The following is a 27,688-nucleotide window of genomic DNA, read 5'->3' on the forward strand; positions in this document are numbered from 1 at the left end:
GTGGACCCACAAATCATTCTAGTGTGAGGATTCCTGAGATCCGTGATGTGCTTAAGAATCACTTGGGGAAGCGGGGCTCTGGGCACAGTGACGCACCCCTGCCTATAATCCCTGTAATCCCTGATGGAGACTGAGGCAGGTGGATTGAGAGTTCAGAGCCAGCCTCAGCAAAAGCAAGGCACTAAGCAACTCAGTGAGACCCTGCCTCTAAATAAAATACAAAACAGGGCTAGGATGTGGCTCAGTGGTCAAGGGCCCGAGTTCAATCCCTAGTACTTCTCCCCCGCAACCCCCCCCCCCCCAAAAAAAAAAAATCACCTAGGCAGCTTATTGAAAATGTAGATTCTTGGGTCTGCTCTGAGGATGGTACCTCAGAGTTTGCATGCTTAATAAGTGTTCAGGCAATTTTAGGGTGAATGGTGAAGAAAACACTCTTGAGGATTCTAGAGTTCTAGACTAACTGGAATAAAGACAAGTAAGTGTCCTTCAGACCTGAGCGCTGACCTAGCATAATGAGTGTTAAAAGAGTATAAAAGAGAATTCCAAGTTTATGGTCCCAATTATATTTTATTTTTAAATATTTATTTTTTTAGTTGCAGTTGGACACAATACCTTTATTTTATTTATTTATTTCTACGTGGTGCTGAGGATCAAACCCAGTTCCTTGAATGTGCTAGACAAATGCTCTACTGCTAAGCCACAACCCCAGACCCTAGGGTCCCAATTTTATTATCCTGTTTAAATTTGTTTCTGATAATTTAGTGACGTTTCTTATCTTAATTAATCTTATTGGTTTCCCTTTTGTTACAGAGAAAAGTGGTAAAGAATCTACCTCACTGGGAATGTCATCCTTACCAACTTCAGATGGATTGAACCATCCAGCCCCTTCTTCAGGACGGAGTCCTGAGATTGGCAATCCTACGAGTCTTGCTCGCTCTGTCTCTGCTTCGGTCTGCCCTACCAAGCCCAGTGACCCAGATAGCATCGAACCTAAAGCTGTGAAGGCTTTGAAAGCTTCAGCTGAATTCCAGATAAACTCCCAAAAAAGAGAACATCTTCCTCTGCAAGATTTTTCTGGTCCTGCTTCCTCTACAGACCAGTGTCCAGCTATGCCTTTGCATAATTCATCAGAAGAAGCAGTTGTTACAGATAATCTGGAGAAATCTGCTGAAAGAAGCACCCAGGGCCTCAAATGTTGTCTCCACACAAGACAGGAAGCTAGTTTATGTGTCACAGCTACAAGGATGCATGAGTCACAGGTGGCTGTAGGTGAAAAGAGTCAGCCTCCAGAAAATCAGAACCTGAGTCAAGTAAGTGGCTTTCAGCCTCACGAAGAACCAGAGAACGAACCACATGAAGCTGTACAGCATGATGCTCCACGTGACCAAGAACATCTTTGTGACATGAGGGACCTTCATGAACTTCCCGAAGAGAGGCAGCAGGACCAACAAGAAATATCTTTGGAAACTACAATGAAAGGAGATGGGCTACAGCAGAGTGTGGATCTTCAAAGTACAAAAGAAAGTTTCCTACTTTCAGGACGCTTTGGCTGCACGGATTCAGAAACGCTTATGGAAATAGATGTAGTCGAACAGTCCCTAGTTGCTGTACTTAACTCAGCAGGCAGCCCCGAGAGCATTGGTGCATGTGACCTCCCTTCAGGTAACCCCCTGATGGAAGTAGAAACATCAAAATGTAACCCCTTGCTGGGAAGTCTCAATAGTTCTGTTTCCACTCAGGATTTACAGCCCCCAGAAAGCAGTGCTGAAAGGTCTGGGACAAACAACGAATGTAGCAGCTACCCCCACTCTCTGAGTCTCTGTGGCAGTTGCGAGCCCTCTGTGGAGTCAGCAGAAGAGTCTTGTTCATCTGTAACAGCAGCCTTGAAAGAGCTTCATGAACTTTTAGTCATTAGTAATAAGCCAGCTTCTGAGAGTGTGTCTGAAGAAGTTGTCTGTCAATCAGAAAAAGGAGCCAAGAGCCAAACAGGTATTAAGGGCTTTTCAGAAAGATGGACCCAAAATGAGCATCTGAGCCACAGTGAACAGTGTTCACAAGTCTCCTTTTATCAGGCCAGGTCTGTATCAGCCAAGATGGAAAACTTGGGCACTGTCCCTGGAACTGGAATAGAAGGTGTAGGAAATACTAACTTCAGGGGTCCAGGTGATAGCCTGTTGGCTGACAAGGAAAGTGTCCCCAAATCTAAGGAGTCAGGAAGTGAGAGCAGCTGTGTCACTGTACCCTCAGCTGAATCATCTAATCAGTTACACTGTACTTTAGGTGCAGAAATTTCATCCAAACTTGTAGCAGGAGAGGAGGATGCACTCAGTCAGACTTCTGAGCAAACTTCGCCATCCAGTTTCATTTTGGTTAAAGACTTGGGTCAGGGCAGACAGAATCCAATAACAGCCAGACCTGAAACCAGAGAAAATGTCTGCCCTGAAGCTGCAAGGCCATTTCTCGAAATAGAGCCACTTACCAGCCATCCATCAAGTCCCTCCATTCTTCCACCATTAGTCTTTCCTGCCACAGATATTGACCGGATTCTCCGCGCGGGCTTTACTCTGCAGGAAGCTCTCGGGGCTCTGCATCGAGTCGGTGGAAATGCAGACCTTGCACTTCTTGTTTTGCTAGCAAAGAACATTGTAGTTCCTACGTAACTATGGGAAGGTGGGCTAGCCCGTACTCCATTCCCTTAACCGAAGCTCCCGACACACACACACCATACACACACACGCAGTACATGTAGAGACCTGCAAGCAGAATGTTGAGCCAGATTTTTTTTTTTAAGATTTTTTTCGGCCAAAGTAATTTATGATCTCTTGTCTGATGAATTTGTCTATATTACTTGTTAAAATTTGGGCCTTTTTAAATGTATTGGCAGAATGTGCATACAAAAGCTTTTTATTCTCTGAAGATGATGTATTCTGGAATAAAATGGAGGTTTTGTGTATAGCATACCATTTTAGAATGAGAGTGAATGCTTTGAAAAGCAGAAGCCATGAGAACTCCCACCACCCAGGCAACAGAGACTGCCCGGCTTCATGCCGCGGCCGTGCTGTAGGCAGGGATGGCTTGTTGACTCAGTCGTCAGTGTAGAAACTTGACCACACAGTTTGGTGTTTGGAATCATACCCATTGTCTATGTGTCATGATTAACCAATTATAATAGGAAACAAATAATTCAGTTAATATTTCCTAGAGCAGTATGTTTTTATTTGTGTACTCAGGCTTTGACATTTTAATAGGGTGAGCAGAAGGGTTTGAAGCTCAGGCTGCTTTGAGCATCACAGGCTGCTGCGTGAGTTGATTGCCAGGTATCTTACCACATTGGATGGGGTATGGTGGAGGGATTAATGTTAGTGTGAAACACGGTGCTACCCAGATTTAAAAAGGGAAGGAAGAAAGACCCAATTGTAGCTCCCTTTGTAAATGTCAAGGACTGAGTGAATAGGTAAACACTGGAACTTACTAGAGATTGGGTTTTGAGCATCTCACTGACATCTCAGCCCTTAATGACTGAGGAAGAAGGCAAATTCCACCAACAAGTTGAATGCCAGCAGCCTACTTCATTTCTAACCTGTCTTCTAGGAAGTTTAAGAGTTCGCTTTGGACTGTGATCTGAGCATAACACTGAAGAGTGATAGGTACCTTGTCTCTGGTTCATCTTGGTGTTTAGAATGGTCAGTCTGTTTGTCCTTCGTGGCAGTGAAAATAGTAATTGTAGTTTCTGACCCAAGTGGCCTTGGTAGAGTTTTCCATCCCTTTCTTTCCTCAGGAGTTTCTTTTTAAGCAAGACTTATATTTATGTTTACCATGTCAAGTTAGAGTGGGGCATAATATATAGACGTATTTATTGTGGCCTTTTTTAATATAAAGACTAGCCCTTGGAAGTCATTGTCCTGTGGGCCCCACTGTGCAATAATCCTATTGGATAGGTTTTAGGTAACTTTTCTGGAAAATAAACTGTTCTCCTAGGACCTAGCAGGAATCTGAAATCTTGGTTTTCTTGGAAAGAATTTTGAGAATGATAATCCCTGACTTCAGGTTATAGTTTGCAACTTGTTTGAACCAGAAGTTTTCAAAGAGTGATTTCTGATCTTCATGTTAAATGATTTTGTCTAAAATCTCTCTCTGAAAACTCATTCTTCCCATCAGAATTCAAGTCATTGAGCACAACCAAAATGGAGGCTCATATCTCAGGAGCTTTTGATTAGAACTTTAATTTAGGGGTGCTTAGAGGCATTTCCCGACTCCCCATCCCAGTTTCTTTTTGCTGTGTTTGTATGTGTGCTGAGAGAGTTCAGCAGGGGGATGGCAAGTCACATACATGATCCTTTCTAAAGTGAGCAAAAGGCTGACAGAAAGTCATGGTTCACTGCTTTCCAGAGGGTGCCCTGAACAGCAGGTCAGCCAGTTGCCCTTAGGGTGCTCCTGTTGACAGCCGCATGTTGTGGACCCTTTGCCTGCCCTACACCAAAGATGGGAGTTGCACTAGGAAACTGCTCGGAGGGTTTGTCGGCTGACTCTTCAAGCTGTGATTGTACTGAGGAGTTGGTGCTATGATTGAGACAAATTCCAGCAGCAATGCAGCAGGGCCCCTTGTCTGCTTTATGGGTAGTGGTTTGGGGGTGTCTCAAGCCTATAATCCTTGGGACCGCAGGGTGGGGGGGGTGGGAATTTATTGATGATAGTAGACTTCTCTCCAAAGGCCCTCTGGGAAGATGGGCTCGCAGCTTGCTTGGTGAGCCATGGCCACTGAGTTTTTACAACATGGATATTTGGGAATTACTTCCAAGTGGGATATGTAATATCAGTCTGGAAAAAGATTTCATTACAGTAGCTTTTTATGTATGTATATGTATATTTATTTTTAGGAGAAAATCAAATAGACCTGTAGTCACATAGTTATTCTTATTAGGAGTACTATAAATGAGCTTAACCCACTTGCCAAATATCCTCCTCCCTTTTGTCATTTTCTTTCATAGTTGCTTTTGATTTTTAAAATCTTTATCCATTTGTCTAAAAATAAAGTTGACATTGTTAGGGCCTTCGAGTGACTTCTGGAACATGCAGAGGGTATTACGGAACATTGCACTAGTGAACCTTCATTGTCCCATTTTTATTCAGTGTTTAGCATTTTAAGAACTCTGAAGTCAGGCACGAGGTGCACATCTGCAGTCCTAGCAGCTCAGGAGCCTGAGGCAGGAGGATTGCAAGCTTAAGGCCAGCCTGGGCAACATAGCAAGTCCCTGTCTCAAAAAGGGCTAGGGATGTAGCTCAGTAAGGGTCCCCTGGATTTAGTCCCTAGTACCACAAAAAAAAAAAAAAAAAAAAAAAAAACCAACTCCAGGAATATAGAGATTCTAGATAGGCTTCTAAGAATAAGATGAAATCATTGGGCTGGACATGGTGGTGCTTGCCTGCAGTACCAGCAACTCAGGAAGCTGAGGTACAAGGATTGCAGGTTCAAGGCTAGCCTCAGCAACTTAGCAAGGCCCTAAACAACTTAGACTGTCTGAAAAAATAAAAAAGGGCTGGGGTGTGGCTCAGTGGTTAAGTGACCCTGGGTTCAATCCCTGGTACAAAAAAAAAAAAAATTTCCTTGTTGGCCCTCTGGTCAACAGCTGACCTAACAGCCATAAGAAGCAGTGGGTAGCTCCTTTACATGACTAACAGTGCTCAATTCTGTGGCCAATACTTATTTCCAATGGTGGTCTCTTCACCAAAGAGCAGAGGGTTTTCCTGTAAAACTTGGCTATTTCTTGGGTTCCTGTGTGGAAGGTGCATTTGGTAACCAGACAGCTCTTCCTTGGGCTCTTCAGCAGTATGAACTGTTTCCACTTGTGCCTGTTCAGGGCTCAGCCACCCAGGAACCTTCAGCCTGCAGCTTAGGTTTTAGCCAGTGACAGGTCACCAGTTGCTTGGTCAAATAAGCTGCACAGATGGTGAGCTCGTGGAACTCCCGCTAGGGGCTGTGGGTGGCTTAGTGGAGAAGCATTTGCCTGGCACCAGTGAGGCCCTGGGTTCCACCCCAGCAAAAAAGGTCACTTTTCTATCTTGCAGCCTCGTGGCTGCAGGCTCCTAGTCCCCACATTTTCTCCTAAAGCATTTCTCTAGCAGGGGGTTGCCTAGGAAGGACACATGAGACTGATTTCAATATTTCCAGTTCCTGTGAGAGCTGCCTGTTCTTCCCTCACCAGTTTTCTCACCTCTAGCAGAAGCCATAGAAATTTAGTTTGTTTGACTTTTCAGCTCATGTCTATAAATACATGTGTCAGCTATCATACATACAGTGATTGACAGATGTCTTACAGTTGATTTTACATAGATTAAAAACAAGCAATTTTGATATCTAGACACATTCTTCACTTATGGTGGCTTTTGCCCACCATCTGTATAATAAACTGCCTTGCAAGCAACCAGCCTGGAGAGTCACACTGTATTCTGAATGCTTTTTCCTGTAGCTGCCATGGTCCGGGGTGAGCAGGGTGACTGTGCAGCTCAGATTTCCAACCAGGGGCAAGCACCATTAGCAGCTAACCAGGCTGGGCGTGTGGCTTAGCAGCAGTGCACATGAGGCCCTGGGTTCAATCCCCAGCACCAAAAAATACAAGCATATAAATAAGAAATGCCAGCAGGAATGTGCATTCTCTAGCACAAATGCCAAAAAGGCCAAAATTTCTCATTTGAGATTGGTGACAGTGTGGTCTGCGGCTGAAATAGAAATACAGTTATCACAAGTTTTCATCCTAGAAGATGAACATACTTCTTACTGGTCTACAAAAGAGAAATGGCTTTGTTCCCCTGAGAATAATGCCAATATCTCTTAACAAAGTCAACTGTCGTTGAGAATTAGAGGTGAAGTCTAGGTTCAAGTTTTATACTCTGTAGAGTGTCCTAGGAGCTCATGGAATAAACTGAAGAACTTAGGACGGCCTTTTGATGTACTTGTTTTTCCTTTGTGCCTTAGTTTCTCCAAATAGCAGCAGTATCAAGTTTTGGTGGGGAATAGAAGTGGGAATACCGAGGGAATCCAATGTTTTGAAAGAAGCCCTCCTGGGGATGGAGGGCACAATGTGGTTTTCTGGCTTACCGCCATCACTGGGTTTCCTGGATAGGGGGGTTGCTACGTAGGTTTTTACATCAGGCATACCAAAAGCACTTCCTAGAAGTTTTTTGTTGTACCATCAAATCATACATGTTGGAAAGGAAGTTGGCTACTCCCTTCAAGCCTATGCAATCAGGTTGAACAAGAATTTATTGCTACTTCTTGATTCATCAAACACCAAATGCCCACATGCCAGGCACTGATGAACTTGGGTGACTAAAACAGATGGGAATACCCTGCCCTTGTGAAGCTTTTGGTAGGGAGACACGAAGCAAATTTTAGCTTCAAAAGCAAGACGTATCTTTTGTTTAATAGCATGCTTTTTTATTTTAAAAGTCAGCTGGTTCCAATTCAGTCAACTGAGGGGAAAGCTCATAGTGGAATCAGATGCTGTGAACCTAGAATTACTCTTTAAATTTTTATGTTAAGAGCAAAATCAGGAAGAAAAAAAGGTGACATCTGTTAGAAATACCTGAAGTCAGGTTAGCATGCTGAAGGTAGGTGGGCAGGACTGAAGTCAGTTTGTGAAAGGTGACCCTGTATGTGCACCTCTTCCTTCTGCCCAGACCTCCTTCCATGCTGCAGTGCCCTCCCACACCCCTTGAGTGCGGCTGCTCTGGAGTACTGACCATCTGGGTTCCCAGGAGTGAGCACAGTGCTATTTTAAAGCAGCCAAGTGCCACATGTGAAAATGGGAATCTAGAACAGAAAGTGTAGCAAGCGATGGTTTGGGACCGAATGGCAGGGAGGATTAATATACAGAAGGATTCAGGACCGCTCCATCAAAGAGACATTCTCTAACCCAGTATTTAAAATGTCACAATATATGTTGTAGTCCTGAAGCATAGAGGTAGAATTTCTGAATCTTAAGCTCTTGGTGACTTCTGAGGTTTACAGCTAGGAAACATTCCCAAGGGTTTATTGGTTACCAATCCAGATCCTCGAGCTATACAACAGGAGAGGGTCCCTCTGATAAGTTTTAGGACACCATCTTATGGAAGGAACCCTGTCAAGGAGATGTCCCTGGGCGAAAGCGTTAGAGAATGTTTCTTCTACCTAAAGAAGTTACTGTGTAGATGATGGCGAGGTGGTACAGAACGCTAGATGAGGAGCCGTTCACAGAACTGTTTCTCTAAACCATGCAAAGGTTTTCCTTAGCTACAGGGAGGAACTGTGCTGGGCGTTTTTTTTCCTGGGAAAATGCATCTAAGGGAGATGATTTTCTTTACAAGAGTTTGTTTTACCTTGAAGGAACACATCTGTAGCCTACAGGGTGGACCTGCATTTCATGCCAGAGCTAGTCAGATTGGTTTGTCCGCTCCTTAGCCAGACCATTTACTCCTTCCTTAAAGCCCCACAGATTTTGAGTTTATGTTCCCCATCCCAAACATGACCATCTGACTGCTTAGATTTCTGTTCTCACTGCCCTGATCATCCTTTTGAGATAATCCTGGTGATCCACTCAGCAACTCAACACGTTGACTGAATTTGCCTTGTCACTGTGTACCTATCATGAAAAATAATTTCTATGTTTTTATTCCAAATCTCGTCTTCGTGGCAAGTTGGGCTAATGGTCTTTGCACTCAAGAAGGAGTCGTTTACCAGTTTTATAGCCATATTTGGCAAGCTGTAGTAAAACGAAACCCCTTCTTTTCTTTCCCTTATTCTTGCAGTTGCTCATATATTGCAAGATGTTTTGACTCTTCTTTGAGCTTTGAGACTACTGCATCTTAAGAACTAGGCTGGCAAGACAGGTTGCCAGTGGCTCACTCACTCCCAAATGCTTTGGTTTTGAGAGTTAGGAAAACTCTTGAGAACTTAAGGGAACCAAACTCAGGAATCCCAAAGTCGGTTGCGTTGTGCCATTTAGGGTTTAGGGCTGAACATAGGATCTGTCTGCAGCTGAGTGAAATAGATGCCTTTGAGTTTGAATTTTTGTCACATACTGAAATGTAAGTCAGCCCTAAATAATCAAAACACTTTATTTTCTTTTTTAATAGGAACTTTCTGAAGAAAAAAGTGGTGTGTAAAAACATTTGATATTTAAGACAATAAAGTTTTTATCATAAGAGTTTTTGTTGGATCAATTTCTTTTAAATTGAGGTGGTGACTTCACTTTTGTCCTTGTCTCCGTGTTCCTGCCCCTTATACCCAGGCACTGTGATTTGTGACTGTGTGCCTGAACACAGAAGAAATGAGCAGCCCAGAGCCACCTTCTGATACAAAAGACATGCCCTCTGTATCCCTGGGTGCGGTGACTGAGATGTGTCTGGAGCCAGGCTGCTGGGTGTGAGCTCCAGCTTGTTGCTTGCTAGGAGTGACTGGGAAATTGCCTGACTTTCTGTGCCTCAGTTTCCTGTCTGTAAGCCAAAGGCTCTTCAGGGTGGTGCTGGGATCAAAGAAGTGAATGCATGTAAAGTGCTGAGAATAGCACCCAGAGGGCTCCTTAGATGTGAGGAGTGTCATTCAGAGTGTTAACCTCAGGATTTGGAGGATGCTAAGCTGACATCCCAGAGGTTGGATAGCTGTCTAGTCGTGTGCCCTGGGGAGGGGCCTCCTGGTGCAGGCAGGCAGTGTTCTAGGCTAACTGCCAGGATCGGCCCTCTTCAGCATGTGGCTTCCCAGTCTCCGTGGACATGACCACCCAGCTGATGTGCCAGGGAAGGAGATGCGGTGTGGACCAGGCCTGGAAGTGGTGAACATGGCCTCCCCACCCATAATTCACTGGCTGCAACTCGGTCACGTGGCTATACCAGACTGCAAGGCCCTGTGATGTGTGATCTACTTTTGTGCCCAGAAGACCAGGAGTAGTTTGGTGGTCAGGTAGTAGTCCTTCAGTTTCTCCTCACTCACAGACCACACATACCATTTCCCCAAAGGACGTGGCCCTATGTTTAGTCCTGGCATCCCACTGACAAGTCACAGTCACCAGTGGTGCCCTATCCTCTCCTTCGGGTCTTGATTGCGACTCCTATGGTCTGACAAACTGAACTCAGGTACTTAACCTGATCTTTCCCTATAGACAGTGATGGAGCAGGGACTGCAGTAGCAAATCCTACTAGGAAACGAGAATCAGGAAATTCAACTGTCACTGGCCCCTGGCCCCAGCAATTAGAAATCACACCGGAAAGGCATTATGAAAAGCTTTAAGATTCTGATTATTGGGCTGGGGATGTGGCTCAAGCGGTAGCGCGCTCGCCTGGCATGTGTGCGGCCCGGGTTCGATCCTCAGGACCACATACAAAAAAATGAAGATGTTGTGTCCGCCGAGAACTAAGAAAAAATAAATAAATGTTAAAATTCTCTCTCTCTGTCCCCCTCTCTCTCTCACTCTCTCTTTAAAAAAAAAAAAAAAGATTCTGATTATTGGGCTGGGGCTTCAGCTCAGTGGTAGAGCGCTTGCCTTGCATGCGTGAGATGTTGGGTTCGATCCCCAGCACCACATAAAAATAAACAAAGATATTGTGTCCATCTACAACTAAAAAAAAAAAAGTAAGCTGGTGCACATCTAGGGGCCTGACGGTCTCCAGAGGCTTGGAAGGTTTGGTGGTTTCTTTGACAAAACAATTTATTTACTCAGTAAGTTTTGGAATTTTTGCTTTGGGTCCATTCTGCGTGGTGGTAACCACACCTGTAATAACCGTACCTGTGATGCCAGTGATCCTTCCAGCCTGATTCATTGCTGGCTCTCTGCCATTCTGCTCTCAATGGCACCTGCCTCAAGTTCATCTGAAATATATCTGGGGAAACTTTAAACTTTAATAAGATTTTTGCTATAGGGCTGTGTCTTACTGGACTTTGGTATTCAAAGGCTTATTTCAAACTTCTCTCTTACCTGAAATATAGAAAAAGGAAATTTTGTGTGTGTGTGTGTGTGTGTGTGTGTGTGTGTGTGTGTGTGTTTCTGGGGATCAAATCCAGGGCCTCACACATGGCTAGGTAAGCATTCTTCTACCACTGAGCTGTACACACAGCCCACATTTTTTTTTTAAACTAGGGATGTTTTACCACTGAGCCACATCCCTATCCCTTTTTTATTTTTATTTTGAGACAGGATCTTGCTAAGTTGCTTAGGACCTCACTAAATTGCTGAGACTGGCTGTGAGCTTGTGATCCTCCATGAGCCACAACACCTGGCTCAATTTCCTTTTTAACAACCAAACCAGTATCATATTTTATTTTTTAATTTTTTTTTGTGTGTGCTGGGGATTGAACCCAGGGCCTTACGCATGCAAGGCAAGCACTCTACCAACTGAGTTATATCCCCAGCCCTATTTAAAAATTTTTTTAAATGTAAAGTGCATTTATTTAAAAAAAATACAAAGTAAACTATAAGTCTGTCTTTGTTTAAGGCCTTTCCCGGGTTCTCTTTTACCTAAATCAGGTGTTCTTTACTTGCAACCCTAAGCAGGCAGGAGGGAAGATGCCTTCTGGGGTAGAGCTGGGTGCTGGGAACACGGTCCCCCCGGAGAACAGCAGCTTAGGCAGTGCCTGGCCCCAGCCTACAGCTCCTGGGAGCACAATATCATATTTTAGATGTTTGTACTAGTTAAGGTGGGCGGCTAGAACAAACCAACCCCAAATATCAGTAGCCTAACCAGTAGAGCCTTGCTTCTCCTTCATCAACAGTCCAGCTGGCCCTGGTCAGGAGAGTGGGAAGGGAGGGCAGCGTACTCCACGCTGCCATTCAGCAGCCAGGCTTGCAGCAGCTATGCCATTTCTCTCATTGAACTGGAGATGATGGGGGAGAGAAGCGCAGCTCCAGGGTCTTTATGGGCCAGACCTGGAAATGGTGCTTTCATTTCTCACACAAATCAGCAAACAGACCTGGCCTCAGCCAGTGGAAGGAGAAGCTGGGAAATGTGGACTTGCTGGTGTCCGATAAGAAGAGACGGAGCTGACCGGGCGTCAGGGTGCACACCTGTCATCCCAGCAGCTCGGGAGGCTGGGACAGGAGGATTGCAAGTTCAAAGTCAGCCTCAGCAATTTAGTGAGGCCCTAAGCAACTCAGTGAGACCCTGTCTCTAAATAAAATACAAAATAGGGCTGGGGGTGAGGCTCAGTGGTTGTGTGCCCCTAAATTCAAATTCAATCCCTGGTACCAAAAAAAAAAAAATCTAAATCTCAAGATATATAGCAAGGCAAACTACCTCCATCTTTCAGGAAGGGCTAAATTGTTGTGGGTACTGTTTACTGGTTCAGAGCTGGTCGTGTGCTAACAGGATTAACCAATCACCAATCCTTGACTAGGGAGTTTGTCCTAGAACAACAGAGCTAGTGTGGCTTGGCTCCTCCTAGAAAGTCACTAACAGCCAAATTTTCCCTGCCCAGCCCCAGATATATGAAACCAAAGTGCGCTGAGCCCGCAGCACTGCGTCACCCAGCCCGTGCCTCCTGCATCAGACCTGTCCTGAATCCGGTCGGCTCCACCTGAAAATATATTAGCAGTCTGGTCGTTTCTACAAGCCTGGTCCCAGGTACCCTCCCCGCTGTCCTGGACTTTTGGGACAGGTCTCCCGTTCCTCCTCTCTCCACCTGCATTTTGGGTTCTGTTAGATTAGGGCCTCTCCTCAAAACCCCCAGTGGGCTCCCATCTCACTCAAGGCACAAGCCAGTCCTCTCAATGCCGCCAAGGCCCCTGTTCACCTCTCTGCCTCACCTCCTGCCCCCCTTCCACCCGCTCCAAGCCACCCCGGCTCCAGGACACCATGCCTACTCCACCACGGGCCTTGGAATTGCTGGTCCTCAGCCTGGAACGCTCTTTCCCAGGTGCCTTCACGGCTTTCTCATACCTCCTGGTCTCCAGTGTCACCCCTTGAGGCCTTCTCCTGCTACTTAATCTAAAATTGTGGCCGCCTTCACTTCCGACGCCACTTCCCTTCTCTGCACCAACTGCCACCTGGCATTCCCTGCATGGCACTCATGACTCTCTTCCCCACTAGATTGTCAGCGCCAGGCCAGGCGCACGCCTGTAATCCCAGTGCTCAGGAGGCTGAGGCAGGAGGATCACCGACCTCAGTAACTTAGTGAGCCCTAAGCAATTCAGTGAGATTCAGTCTCTACATAAAAAAATAATGCCAGGCGGGCATGGTGGCACACACCTGTAATCCCAGTAGCTCTGCAGGCTGAGGCAGGAGGATCGCAAGTTCAAACCCAGCCTCAGCAATTTAGTGAGGTTCTCAGCATCTCAGTAAGACCCTGTCTCTAAATAAAACACAAAAAAAGGTCTGGGGATGGGGCTCAGTGGTTAAGCACCCTTGGGTTTAACCCCTTAATACCAAAGAAAAAAGAATGTAAGGTCCAGGAGGGGAGGGTCCTTTCCACCACTCCATCCTCCGTGCCCAGGAACCGTGCTTTGTGCAAAGGAGCCACTTAAGTGAGTTTTGAGTAAATAAATCCACGAACACCATTATACTACCTCAGTTTCCTCATTTCAAAGGCCATAACGGGTTGTGCCACCGGTGGCGTGGCATGGCTCATGGCAGAACTGTGGCTGGAACCTGGCCAGGTCGGTGAGGTCAGTTTGCAGGTGTAGAGATTCCAACCCTTGAGGACTGCTGACTTCGAGTTTGGTAGATTTAAAAGACAGACGGGGGACATACGAAGGTTAGTAAGTGTGCAGGCTTCCATGGGAAATAGCATTTTTTAAAATTTACTTATTTATTAGTACTAGAGATTGAACTCAGGGGTGTTCTACCACTAAGCCCATCCCCAGCCTTTTTTATTTTATTTTGAGACAGGGTCTCACTAAGTTGCTTAAGGCCTTGCTAAGTTGCTGAGGCTGGTCTTGAACTTGTGATCCTCCTACCTCAGCCTCCTGAGATACTGTGATTACAGGCATGCTCCCAGCAGGGATTTTTTTTTTTTTAATTATCATACTCACATGCAAGACTCATTTAGGACCCCAGTACCTCTCTGCTAATGGTTGTGAAGATGGCGATCAGAGTCCCTCACCCATTGTCTCCCTAGAATAGAAAGGCCCCATCTGGGGCAAAGAGAAGCAACCTTACATTTGTTCTCAATTCTCTTTCTGATCTTTTACTTCCGTGGCCAACTCAAATTTTTCTGAATCCCAAGAATTAAAAACTCATCAGCAGGCTGGGGGACAGGTAATCAGTGGTAAAGTCCATGTTTATCAGCCCTGAGGTCCTAGGTTCCATCCCCAGCACAGTACCCCCCGTCCCCCAAAAAGAGAAAAAAATCATCAGGAGATATTCATCTAACGAACATTTAGTCACAAGTGCCTGACACTGAGTTGGCGCTGTGGGCACAGCACTGAGCCAGGGTGGTGTCCCCAGGGAGCTGGCATCGTAACAGCCTCTGGAGAGCCTCGTGGGGCAAAACCATGAATGCCAGGTAGTGGAAAGGGGGACTTAGTTGACTGATGCTGGGAGGGACTCAAGGTCACCAAGAAACAAGTCTTCTGAGGAGATAAAGTTTAAATTGAGCGCTGACTGATGGGCAGGCTCCTGCCAGGTGAGGCCTTAGGGTATATTAGGTTAGGCAGAAGGAATCAAGAGGCCCGACTCTCTCTTTCTCTGTGAAGTACTGTGAGTTGAACCCAGGGCCCAGGCAGGCTGGGCAAGCACTCTACCACTGACCCTCGTCCCTAGTCCTTTTTGTTTTTTATTTTGAGACCAGGCCTCTCTAAATTGCTGAGTCTGCTCTGGGACTTACAACCCTGCCTCAGCCTCCCGAGTCCCTGGGATTACAGGTGTGCACTACCGCGCCCAGTCCAAATTGGGGAAATGGATCACAACAAAGGTTTATATCTTATGTATGTCGGAGCCCCAGGCAGGCGGTCCTGGTTGGCGGGCAGCTCTCCTCCAGGCAGTGATTCAGGGAACAAGGCTCCTCCCTCTTGTGAATCTGACCTCCCTTTGGCTTCTTCCCACCTGATGGAAGATGGAGCAGCAGGGAAGAGGGGCGTCCACTCAGGCTGGGATCATTTATTGCTGACCGTGTTCCACTGGAGAGGACTTTCTCGCACAGCCATGTCTGCTGCCAAGGGGACTGGGAAATGTCATCCAGCATCGTACCTGGTCGGGATGCTACTGCTGTACCAAGTACGGACTTTGGCAAACAGCTACAGACCTTGGCCACGCTTGGGAAGAACATTCTCAGCAAAGGCCCTCAGGTGTGAACAGGCTAATATGTTTATCAGAAGGTTTTTTCGGGTGACCACATATCAGCAGAGAGATCAGGAGATGAGTCAGTGGAGGGAGGCTAGATCAGCCACCATGGCCTTGGAGGCCAGAGAAGATGTGGCTTTGGTTTTTGTCTGTTTTCAGTAGTGGGTATTGAGCCCAGGGATGCTCTACCACGGAGCTGCCTCATCAGTCTTTCGATGTTTGATTTTGAGATAGGGTGCCAGCCATCCTCCTGCTTCAGCTGCCCAAGTATCTGGCATGCACCACCACGCCCAACAGGGTTTTTAAAAATTATTACTAATTCTAAAGTTGCCACACCCAGTGCAAGCACGACTTTTATTCCAAATTCTGTGACAGGAAGTTATTGGGGACAGCTGATGTCCCAATTTTTAGCAGCTCATCATGCTGACTAGATGAAAATGGGAAAGACTGGGCATTTATTTATTTATTTGGTGCCAGGGATTGAACTCAGGGGCACTCTCAGGGGCACTTGACCACTGAGCCGCATCCCCAGCCCTACTTTGTATTTTATTTAGAGACAGGGTCTCACTGAGTTGCCTAGAGCCTCGTTAAATTGCCAAGGCTGGCCTTTGAACTTGCTATCCTCCTGCCTCAGCCTCTTGAGCCGCTGGGATTACAGGTGTGCGCCATTGTGTCCAGCAGAACTGGATGTTTAACGCTTTAAAATGCAATGGCCAAGCCCAATGTGATGGTGCACACCTGTAATTCCAGCCGTTCAGGAGACTGAGGCAGGAGGATCGCAAGTGCAAGGCCAGGTTCAGCAACGTGGTGAGACCCTGTCTCAAAATAAAAAATATAAAGGGCTGAGTATGGCACACACCTGAAATCCTCGTAACTCAGGAGGAAATTAGAAAAGTTTGTGAGACCCTGTCTTCAGATTTAAAAAAATAAAAAGGGCTGGGGATGTGGCTTAGTGATTAAGCAGCCCTGACTTCAATCCCCAGTACCAAAAATTAGATAAAGTAAAACAGCCTAGATTCCAACCGTCTTGCTTTGGTTTACCGTAGAGTGTCTGCGCTCAGGTGCTGGGGATGAGGTTTGAGACCTCAGATGGCTGTGGTTATAACAACCAGCCTCCCTTGTCTTCTCTCCAGTGGGGATGAAACAGCTTCCCAAGTCTGGTTGCCAAGCAAGTGTTCCCTCCTTCCTCTACAAACACAAATATATATTTGCCTTGAGTTGCGAGAAAAGGGAGGAATCAGTTCCTTTCCTCCATGTTTTTTTTTTTTTTTTTGTTACTGGGGATGGAACCCAAGGCCTCACACCCTAGACAAAACTCTATCACCAAATTACACCCCGGTCACCCCCATTTAAAAAAAATTCTGTCCAATGACTTTTTAGGGGTGTGACAGGATGAAGCTGCCAGAATTTTCTTCCCCTATTTTTCCTTCTCTGAGGTAGTACACATACATCTTTGGAAAGAAGAATAAAGAGACCTAGTGCCCCTCTCTGGGGTCTTTCCTCACCTGATGGCATTTAGCACTATGAGACTTGGGGAAGACAATATTAAAAAACAAAAAACAAAAACAAGAATCAACAAGAACAAAATCATTTTTCTGTGTCACTGATTTGGGAACTACTGCCGGTGACTTGCCTGAGGCCCTGTCCTGAATCAGCAGAAGCTTTTGATTCTTGATGCCTTTGACTCAGAGTCTCATGCGTGTCCCATGTGACTGGTGAACTCTTGTGCAAGAAATGAATGGGCTTCAAGTTGAAGGCTAAGTGACTCCCAGCGCAGGGTGGATAGGCACCGTGTGCTTTTCAGTTGCCCTCTTTGTGACAAACAGGATGGATCCCGAGTGTCTGAACTCTATACATGGAACAATTATTTGCACATGAACGCAAACTTGGCCTCTTTTCCTTCCCTGTAAGAAGTCTGTTGGACTAAAATGTGCTTCTCTTCTGCCACACACTCACATATCTGTGCAAACCTTAGAGACCCGGGAGGCAAGGAGACGGAATGTTCCTCCCAATGTTGTTAAAAGTTGAATGGGGAGCTGGGTTTGGTGGCACACACCTGTAATCCCAGCATCTTTGGAGGCTGAGGCAGGAGGATGGCGAGTTCAAAGCCAACATCAGCAAAAGTAAGGTGCTAAGCAACTCAGTGAGACCCTGTCTCTAAATAAAATAAGTGTCCCCGAGTTCAATCTCTGGTACCCCTGTCCCCCCCCAAAAAAAAATTGAATGGGACCATCTCCCAATGTATGCAGATGAAAACAATATGGCAGAGATGTCACTTCATCTGGGTGTGGTGGCACAGAGACCGGGTAGAAACCCCAGGTATATAACCAAGAAATAAAAATACCTGTTGGATCTGCCACAGACAGCCAATAGACAGCCAATCATAGGACTGTTTTGCTTGGCAGAAGGTGGCTTGATTCACAGCAGAGAAGGATCACAAAGCTTGCTTCGACTTTGGGCTGAGTGGGTCCTCATGAGCCAGGGCTACTGCATCTGGCAGACTGGGATGTGCAGGCCCAGCCAGGACGGAGAGGGAAGGGAAGTACACTTCCCTCCTCCTTGCCACAAACACCTTTAGACACCTGGCTACTTCTTTTGTCTTTCAAAGTAACTTGTCCTTTGCCCTCAATCTTTCCTCTGCCTACCTAGGAACTACAGCCTTAATTTCCACCTATCCTTATTCTGCCTTCTGCCCAGCTCCACAGAGCCATCTTTTATTTTCCTGAACTCAGTCTGAAGAAGAATTATTATTTTGGTGCTGGGGATCAAACCCAGGGCCTTGTGCATGGGAGGCCAGCACTCTACGAATGGAGCTATATCCCAGCCCTAAGAATTACTTATTCTTACATAAGAATAAGTAATTTTGTTACTATAGAGACTTTGATTCTTTCCATAAAGGTTAGCCTGAGCCCCCAGGGCTGCCTCCTAGAATAGTCTGTAAAAATGTAAAGGCCCAGAAAAGCAGAGGAATGTTTTCTGGAGCCAATGCCTGGGTTGCTGTCTGGGCTCCACCAACTGTGGTATGATTGCAGGCAAATGACTGAACTCCCGGCCCTCGACTTCTTCATGTGTACAAGAGGGGCCACAGGAGGCGACGGGAGCCCAGTGTACCTGGCGCACGCACTCCAGCCCTCATCACTGGTGGTATTGGCAGCTCTGTCCTGGCCCCGAAGTGGTAAGAATGCAGCAATCCCAGCTTCCTGAGAAGAGCTTCTCTTTCCTTTTCCCAAGCTTATTTTGTCCCCTTCTCCAGTCACATAAAAACAGAATAACTGCCAGGTGCGGTGGCACAAGCGCGACTCAGGGCTGAGGCAGGAGGATCACAGATTCAGGGCCAGCCTCAGCACTTTAGCAAAGCCCTAAGCAACTTAGAGCCTGTCACAAAATAAAAACCTGGCTTCAACCCCCAGTCTCACAAAAACAAACCATCACCACTTTGGGCTTCTTCCTTGGAAAACCAAGAAATGGGGAATCTTTTGCATGTATGTGGGGCGGGGCCCCTCTTGGATGACCTGTGGGAGTTTCAGATGTTTGCTGGGGTAACTTGTAGGGATAAGACAGCCTGAGAAGGGACAAGGAAAGACTGGGGAGCCAGATCTCAGAACTGGGCTAAGAATTAAAGAGGAGACTAATGGATGTGTGAGGGCATATCTATTTGGGAACCAAATGAGAGAACTGAGCCAGGTAGGAGACTGAGAATTCCTAAGTGTAGATTTGGTGAATTTTGGGATGGGGTGGAGGTAGGGATGCGGGAGCGGAGGCTCTCCAGATAGTGGGTCTGAAAAAGTGGGATCTGGGTAGGAAGGGCCTTAGACCTGAAGGAGAAGTTAAGAGGGTGTATTTTGGAGGTGGAGAGGGTCACCAGGAACCTGGAGCAACTTGAAGGTTAGGGCTCTCCTTGAGCATGAGCGACTAGGAAGTGGCCACCTGATGGGGCCCAGGTGGCCTGGGTGTAGAGAATCAGATGTGACTGCGTTACTATTACTGTCCTTGATGGAGTTTGCCTGCAAATGGGATATTCTGTCAAGATATAGAAAGGCAACAGCGGACATGCTTGCAAACGAGGTGTCTGCTGTCCTTGGGAGGGCTTGCTCGCAAACGAGGGGCTTCTTCAAGGTTTAGATAAAGTAACAGCGGACATGCTTGAAAACGAGATGTCTGCTGTCCCTGGGAGAGTCTACTCGCAAACGAGAGGCTTCTTCAAGGTTTAGATAGGTAACAACAGACATGCTTGAAAGCGAGGTGTCTGCTGACCTTGGGAGAACTTACCTACAAACGGGATGTTCTGCCAAATGGGCTAGGAGGGCGCTGAGAAAAATTTTTATCTGTTCTAAACTAAGAGCAGAGCTCAGCATACTCCAGGTCAAAAGTAGATTAGCCATGAGAAGCGGGTCACTTCTGATTAGAAAGTAAAACTTCTATGCGCTATGTTTAATTAGCTGAAAGACCTGATTTATTGATGTTGGAAGGCTGCCTTCTTTGTTCACAATACTATAAAAAGATTGCTTGTACACAATAAAGGACTTTTTTTCTGCTGCTGCTTTGCTTGCTCTGCTTCTTCTTTTTCTTTGTTTTCCCATGCTGACCTGCAAGTGAATTACTGCAACACTGGGTTCTGGAGGCAGGGCCAAGGTAGGGTGCTGGGGCCTTTGTCTGCTGGCTGAGGGGTCCCAGTGGCCTGGGTCTGAGCACTGAGGAGGCCCAGGGGGACTCTGGTGGGGTCTGCTGGCTGAGGGGTCCTGGGCTCAGTTGGGTCTTCGGGCACAGGTGGTCTGTGGGCAGGGTTCCCAGGCAAGGTGGGTCTGGGCCCAGGTGGGTCTGTGGACCAGGGTCCAGGGCTGCTAGGAGGGTCTATGGCTGGGGTCTTGGGCTCCCAGATGGTCTGTAGGCAGAGGTATATCTCTGGGCTGGGGTCCCAGGCCCAGGCGGGTTTGTAGGCAGGGGTCCCTGGGCACAGGTGGGTCTGGGACCCAGGAAGGTCTCTAGGTGGGGATCCCGGGGCACAGTTAGGTCTTTAGGTGGGAGTCCCTGGGCAGAGGTGGGTCTGGGGCCCAGGTGGGTCTGTAAGTGGGGGTCCCTTGGCCCAGGCGGGTCTGTAGGTGGGGTCCCTGGGCCCAGATGGGTCTGTAGGTGGGGGTCCTTGGGCCCAGGTGGGTCTGTAGGTGGGGGTCCCTGGGCCCAGGTGGGTCTGTAGGTGGGGTTCCTGGGCCCAGGTGGGTCTGTAAGTGGGGGTCCCTTGGCCCAGGCGGGTCTGTGGGTGGGGGTCCCCGGGCCCAGGTGGGTCTGTAGGTGGGGGTCCTTGGGCCCAGGTGGGTCTGTAGGTGGGGGTCCCTGGGCACAGGAGGGTCTGGGGGTGGGGGTCCTTGGGCCCAGGTGGGTCTGTAGGTGGGGTCCCTGGGCACAGGCGGGTCTGGGGGCGGGGTCCCTGGGCACAGGCGGGTCTGGGGGTGGGGGTCCCTGGGCATAGGCGGGTCTGTAGGTGGGGTCCCTGGGCACAGGCGGGTCTGGGGGCAGCTGTCCCTGGGTCCAGGTGGGTCTGTAAGTGGGGGTCCCTTGACCCAGACGGATCTGTAGGTGGGGTCCCTGGGCACAGGTGGGTCTGTAGGTGGGGTCCCTGGGCCCAGGCGGGTCTGGGGGCGGGGGTCCCTGAGCCCAGGTGGGTCTGGGGGTGGGGGTCCCTGGGCACAGGCGGGTCTGGGGGTGGGGATCCCTGGGCCCAAGTGGGTCTGTAGGTGGGGTCCCTGGGCACAGGCGGGTCTGGGGCCCAGGCGGGTCTCGGGGCGGGGTCCCTGGGCGCAGGTGGGTCTGAAGGTGGGGTCCTGGGCACAGGCGGGTCTGGGGCCCAGGCGGGGGTGTGGGCGGGGTCCCTGGGCCGCGGTGGGTCGGGGCCGGGGTCCGCCGCCGTCCGCAGGCCCGCGTGCGCCGCCGCCGCCCTGGCGCCGCCCCGCCTGACATCAGTTCCTGCCGCCGCCGCCGCCGCCGCGCACCGCCCGCGGCCTCCTTCCCCGCCGGCCGCTCGGGAGCCGCCGGGCCGCGGCGGAGCGAGGGCCCGGGCGAGGCGAGGGCCGGGCGGCGGGCGCCGGGCCCCGCGGCCGGCACGACGGAGCCCCCGCACGGCCGGCGGCAGCGGTTGGCGGCAGCCCCGGGCCCGCGGCGCGGGAAGCGGCGGCGGGGCGGCGGCGGCGGCGGCGCCATGGAGCCGCGGGAGGTGAAGGACCGGATCCTGGAGAACATCTCGCTGTCGGTGAAGAAGGTGAGCGCGGCCGCCGCCGGGCCGCAGGGCTGGGGCGGCGGCCTCGGAGCCGCGGAGCCTGAGCCGCCGCGTCCCGTCCCTGCACCGGCGGCCGGTCCCCGCACCCCGGGCCGGTCCAGCCAGGGCCCCTCGGCGGGGCCAGGTGCTGCGGAGCACCTGTCAAGGGCACGCGTCGGGGGCCGTCCCAGGAAAGAAGGTGGAGTTCATCCTGCGACCCTCGGGGCCGCCGGAGTGGGTGTCCCCTGTTTATGACTGATCCCTGGGTCACCTGGTCAGCCCCGAATCTGGGAGCTGGGGACGACCTGGTGGGGACAAGACCACTTCAGGGGACCAGACCAGGGGACTCGTGAAACCACCCTGTGTGTGAATAACTGCTCTGTCCCACTGACATTCCTCAGAAAGTGACCCGGGCCAGCAGTTTTACCCTTCCTAAAGACAAGTGTGGCTTAAAAGAAAAGTAGACCCCAAATAATCTTGCAAAAAGCCCAGGGGCCGGCTGGTCCCATGAACTTTTATTTTGTTGTTCTGAGCTTTGCGAATGCAATGGGGTCTTACTCACTGGGAGGAGTGCAGGAGGAGCAAGGACTTTGTTAAAAAGCAGAGCATCTTTTTTAAAATTATCATTATTGACTTAAAAAAAATGACAGCGGAATGTATTGCAATTCTTATTACACATGTACAGCACAAAGCAGTGCATCTGTCAGACTGCCGACCTTTCCAGTCTAATCTGGGCCAACTATGGCTCCAGGAAGGCTAACAATTTTGTTTTTAAACTTCAAAAAAATACTTGGGGAAAGTCCTAGACAGAGAGGTGGTAGACATGGGCACCAACCATGTAAAACATGGATCATTTGAAGGCAGAGATCCACTCTTTACATCCAGCTATTGTTCGTGAAGGAGTTGGGTGTGCTTTGTCAAGATGCTTAGAAATTATGTGTTTGTCCAGGCACATTTTATTGAGCTGTAATGCATCCCAGAAAATATAAGTTGCTCACTAGAAACCGGAAACTCATCCCTGGGTGCATCCCAACCCAAGGCCCATCTAGCATCACAGTTGAGAACAAGAATTCTAGAGTCCTGCTCCTGGGGAATTGAATCCTCACCCTGACAATTAGTAACCCATAACCTTAACCTCACCCTGTCTCAGTTTCTCATCTGTTAACACAGGAATAAAGTTAGTTGTTGTGAAGATTTAATAGAAGTATGAGAGTGTCTAGCATGGCGCTGGTACTTTTCTGTTTGTGGTAGAACCAGCTCTGCTTCTTCAAGGTCTGAGGCGGGCCAGGCGCCTCTCGCCCTCCAGATTGTTATGTAACCCATTTGTACTTGGTAGCACTTCCTCTCTGTGCTTGTTTCAGACAACTGCCATAGGATTCCTGCATCCTGACGTGTGTGTGGTTTTCTGAATCAGGGTATCTGCTTCTAATGGGAATCAGTTCAGCTACAGCAACAGACATCGCAGGCTAGCAGTCTGCAGGTCAGATTTGTCCTCGAATACCAGTCTCACCTGAATTTGTCATACAGCACCCTGAGAGTTGCTTTGCCTTTGTTCCACTTCTGCCACCAGTAAAATGGTCTTACGGGTTTTTGTTGTTGTTGGTTTGTCTTTGGTACTGAGGATTGAACCCAGGGGCCCTCTACCACTGAGCCACATCCCCAGCCCTTTTTGTTTTATTTTGAAACAAGGTCTCATTAAATTGCTGAGGGTCTTGCTAAATGCTGAGATTGGCCTTGAACTTTTTTTTTTTTTTTTTAATGTTTTTTATTTTTTAGTTCTCTGTGGACACAACATCTTCGTTGGTATGTGGTGCTGAGGATCGAACCCGGGCCGCACGCATGCCACGCTACCACTTGAGCCACATCCCCAGCCCTGGCCTTGAACTTTTGATTCTCCTGCCTCAGCCTCTCAAACTGGGAGTACATTACTGCTTCTTTTTAAAGGATGTTGCAGGAAGAAAATGAGATGTATATTTCTGCAAAAAAATGTTGTGTTGGGGCTGGGGATATAACTCAGTGGTAGAGCACTTGCTTAGCATGAGCAAGGCCTGCCGGGGGGGGGGGGGGGGGGGGTTCAATCCCCAGCACCACAAAAGAAAAAAAAAAAGAAAGAAAGAAAAAAGAAAGGTGTGTTGTGTATTACTGTGTTTACAGAGTATTTTCGAACTTTTTTTTTTTTTTTTTTTGGTGCCAGGGATTAAACCCAGAGGTGCCTAACCACCAAGCCACATCCCCAGCCCTTTTTTATATTTATTAGAGACAGGGTTTCTCTGAGTTGCTGAGAACCTGCTAAGTTGCTGAGGCTGGGTTTGAACCCACGATCCTCCTGCCTTAGCCTCCTGAGTCACTAGGATTACAGGCATGCGCCACCATGCCTGGCCATTTTCAAACTTTTTATTGTAAAGTGCATATGGGGGCTGGGGTTGTGGCTCAGTGGTAGAGTGCTGGCCTAGCATGCGCAAGGCACTGGGTTCGATCCTCATCACCACATAAATGTAAAATAAAGATTTTTTTTTTTTTAAGAGAGAGAGAGAGAGAATTTTTAATATTTATTTTTAGTTCTCGGCGGACACAACATCTTTGTTGGTATGTGGTGCTGAGGATCGAACCCGGGCCGCACGCATGTCAGGCAGGGAGCAAGTAGCAGAGGCTAACAAAGCCTGTGGTTGCTGAGTTGTTAATAGAGAAGCATCCCAGCAGGGATGATGTTGGCATTTTGTTTCTTTTCTTTCTTTATTTGATATTATTAATAATTTATTAACTTTTGGTACCCGGGATTGAACCCAGGAGCGCTTTACCCCTGAGTTACATCCCCAGCCACCATTATGCCTTGGGAGCAGTTTTCCGTGTGTGTCACATTACGCTTTTTTTTTTAATACTTTTTTTAGTTGTCAATGGACCTTTATTTTATTTATTTACACGCAGTGCTGAGAATTAACCCAGGGCCTCCCACGTGCTAGGCAAGTGCTCTCCCCCTGAGCCCCAGCCCCAGCCCCACACTATGCTTCCTATAAGCTTTTTCTTGAAAGACCAGATGGTAAATATTTGGGGACATGGGGTCTTTGTTGAACCATCTCCTCTCTTTTGCCCTTGGAACTCAAAAACAACCGCCATGCAGGGCGTGGCTGTGTTCCAGTAAACCTTTATTTACCAAAATAGGCCTCAGGCTGTTTTGGCCCACAGGCAGTATTTTTAGGTATTTTTATTTACACACGTGTGCACCCAAAAAAGTCCTCACTGAGGCCGGGCGCAGGGTCACCTTCTGGCTTGTGGTTGACTTGATCCGTCGCACTTCATATCAGGCTTGTGGAGTGGACGTGGACACTGAGTTGTGTCCCATGGTCCTGTGTTCAGTTATTTAAAACACTGCTGAGCTCCTTCCCTCTGTCCCCAGGCCCCAGGGAACTCGCTGTGGAGGCAGATAAGGTCTCTGCCCTCATGGAAGTGACATTCTTGTAGGAGATGAGAAATAAATGAAGAGATGGACAAACAGGATTTCAGACTGTGGCAATACACAGGCGTCACACAGACCTCATGACAGGGCATGGGCAGGGAAGTCTGTGGAGGAGGTGACCAGGGAGCTGTCCCCAAAACAGTGACATTGCCTTCCCAAGGAACCTTGGTCAGGTGCAGAGAAGGGACATTATCTAAGAAAACAGGTAGTGAGGTGGCCACGCCTGTCATCCCAGAGGCTCAGGAGGCTGAGGCAGGAGGATGGCGAGTTCAAGCCAGCCCCAGCAAATTAGCCAGTTCCTAAGCAACTTAGGGAGACCCTGCCTCAAAATAAAATGTAAAAAGGGCTGGGATGTGACTCCGAGGTTGGGGGCTCCTGGGTTCAATCCCTAGTATCAAAGAACAAAAACAATAGCAAAAAAAAAACTCGGCTCAGAAGCACCTAGATGAATAGGAACCCGCCCTGTTCCCCTCCCCTTAACCAGAAGTGACTTGTTCAGGTCCTCCTGGGCCAGGTATCTTAGGCTCTATTTCCGGCAGACAGGGGCAGACGTGCCTCGTGGAGCAGGGGGCTCCTTGTCAGTCTGGAATCCGGGGGGCAGCAGTGACTGTCCGCAGCTGTTGGCCATCCTGGTCTGTGGGTGAAGACCTGAGGGCAGGGCCTTTCCTCCCTCTCCTTGTCCCCGAGAGCTGGGTCTACAGTACTTTAAATCAGCTCGTTCCTGGAGAGGGTTGCTAGGTATGTGTGGGAATTATACGACCGGTTTAGATCAATAGTTTTGTACTCACTGGCTTCAGGGGAAATTGTTCTGGAAGTCCCCAAGGACCCGAATCTCCAGGGCAAAGATCTAAATAAAATAATACTACCCAAGCATTTCATAAGGAGGGCCCTCTTCCCTGCTTCCTCTTCTCTGGATCCTGGCCTTGGCCATAGCTTTGCTCCTGGCTTTGCATAATAGAGGCCCAGAGGGACCAGAAGCCCCAGTGTGGGCAGAGAGTGCCAATCCAGGTCACCCGCCCGGCCCAGGAACAGACGCTGGTGGAGAAGCGAGGACTTTTTTTTTCTGAGCCCCGCCCATTGGCTTGGTTTGGATTTGGTTCTCCTTTTCTGAAATGCTTCTCTGGCGTCAGGTTTCTCTGGGAAGCTCGTCACTACCGTCCTTCCAGCCCGGTTCAGGCATTCCCAGGCCTGTCTCCGTGGTGTGGCCCGAGCTCAGGCCCTTCCAGATCCGAAGGCCTTGTGAGGTCTTGAACGCGGCAGAAGCTCACCTGCATCTGGGGCTAGAGAGAAGCAGGTCACATTCAAGTGGGAGGACCAAGGCTGACTGTGGTCACTCTGTAGTCACAGATCATGCCCCAGAGTGTCCAGTGGAGCAGTGGCTGTTCCTGTGAGTCTCCCTCCAGATTCTCCAGCTAGAACCCAGTGTGAAGAGAATTTCACAGAAAACTTGAAAATCCCCTGCCAGCTCTCTGAGCCATTGGCCTGGAGGCCTGACCTGGAGTCGAGGCCAGAGAGGTCAGGGCAGGTTTTAATGCCAAGGCAGGGAGGGGCTGGGTGGCGCTGTGGCACGAGGTACTCAGGCGCTAAGCCAGGAGTTCAAGGTCAGCCTGGGCAGCTTAGCGAGACCCTGACTCAAAATAAAATACTGAAGCCTGAGCATGTGGCTCAGTGGTTCAGTCCCCAGTGCTGGAAAAATAGGAGGGCAGGAGGAGGGGCTAGGGATCAGAGGTGTGCTGAGGGGAGAAGGTGGCATTGCTTCGGCAGGTACCTCGGGATCCCGGTGGGTCATTCTTCCCCCAGGAATCTGGTGACGTCTGGGCCTCAGGATCACCACCATGGGAAGGGCATGTTGCCACCAGAGCTGGCAGTGCCCTTGTGTGCAAAGGGAACGGGTGGCCTCGCTGCCCGTGAAGAGGCTCTCTCAGTGGCATCTGGAGCCCTGCCCTGCGGGGTGGAGCGGAGAGCTGGCCTCCTGGAGGGCCAGGTGGTGGCGCTGGCCAGTTTGGGTACGCTCTCCAGACAGTTCTCCCGCTGCTGGCTTGAGGGGACGCCCTAGAGCTTCCATCCGAGGCCAGAGAATCGGGACAGTTTCGGGGAGAGTCCTTCAGGCTGGAACTAAAAGTCGGGGCCACTGACCCATTGCTCATACAACAACTTGGGTGTGAGAGTGTCTCCTCCCGCCACAGGCAGCTTCGCCATCTGTGTGTTGCGACTTATCATCTCCCCTTGCTCTCAGTATAGAAGTGACCAGGAGGTATTCGTTTCCTATGATCCCGCTCCCCGGGAACTGTGGCGACCAACAGAATCTCACAGCCCAGTGCTTGGGAGGACAGGAGGGCATGATGATGGCTCTGCTGCCTGTCGACACACAGTCGACATGGAGGAGCCACTTGTCCAAAGTCAGAAGGCCTGCAGGGGTGCCACTGAGACGAGAGGCAGGTTTTCTGGCTCTTGCTCTTTGTTTTTGTGTCTTTTGATGATATTTGACCACCGGGCACTCTACACTGAGCTGCATCTCCAACTCCTGCCCTGCTTTTTTAAAATATATTTTTAGTTGTTGATGGGCCTTTATTTTATTTATTTATATGTGGTGCTGAGAATAGAACCCAGTGCCTCACACATGCTAGGCATGCGCTCTACCACTGAGCCACAGCCCAAGCCCTCCGACCCCCGCCCTTTTTAAAAAATTTTCTTTTGATGGACAGCATGCCTTTATTTTTTTTTAATTTATTTTTTTAGTA

The 27,688-nt window shown here is 48.8% G+C and overlaps 2 protein-coding genes and 1 long non-coding RNA gene across 6 annotated transcripts in view; 2 read left to right on the forward strand and 1 right to left on the reverse strand.

Moving 5' to 3' along the window:
- Window positions 1-9,182, forward strand: part of LOC113191134 (protein DDI1 homolog 2) — a 46,414-nt gene extending 37,232 nt beyond the window's left edge. For 2 of the 3 annotated variants that reach the window (XM_026400768.2, XM_077791442.1), the window contains one exon: window positions 811-9,182. In XM_026400768.2, the coding sequence (XP_026256553.1) occupies window positions 811-2,660 (1,850 nt within the window). In that variant the 3' untranslated portion in view covers window positions 2,661-9,182. The remainder of the gene's footprint in view (window positions 1-810) is intronic. The other variant, XM_077791443.1, reaches the window with a different exon arrangement.
- A 12,201-nt stretch (window positions 9,183-21,383) lies between these two features.
- Window positions 21,384-27,688, forward strand: part of Plekhm2 (pleckstrin homology and RUN domain containing M2) — a 36,657-nt gene continuing 30,352 nt past the window's right edge. Inside the window, exons 1-2 of one of the 2 annotated variants that reach the window (XM_077791097.1) lie at window positions 21,384-21,496; window positions 23,270-23,296. In XM_077791097.1, coding sequence (XP_077647223.1) covers window positions 21,437-21,496; window positions 23,270-23,296 — 87 coding nt within the window. In that variant the 5' untranslated portion in view covers window positions 21,384-21,436. The remainder of the gene's footprint in view (window positions 21,497-23,269; window positions 23,297-27,688) is intronic. The other variant, XM_026400769.2, reaches the window with a different exon arrangement.
- On the reverse strand, window positions 24,630-26,858 carry LOC144249208 (uncharacterized). The gene is made up of 2 exons (XR_013342187.1): window positions 26,716-26,858; window positions 24,630-26,227 (listed from the first exon to the last, which is right to left on the reverse strand). It is a non-coding gene; the product is annotated as an uncharacterized LOC144249208 (long non-coding RNA).

Source organism: Urocitellus parryii, chromosome 11 (assembly GCF_045843805.1).
Source record: "Urocitellus parryii isolate mUroPar1 chromosome 11, mUroPar1.hap1, whole genome shotgun sequence".
Lineage (NCBI taxonomy): Eukaryota > Metazoa > Chordata > Mammalia > Rodentia > Sciuridae > Urocitellus > Urocitellus parryii.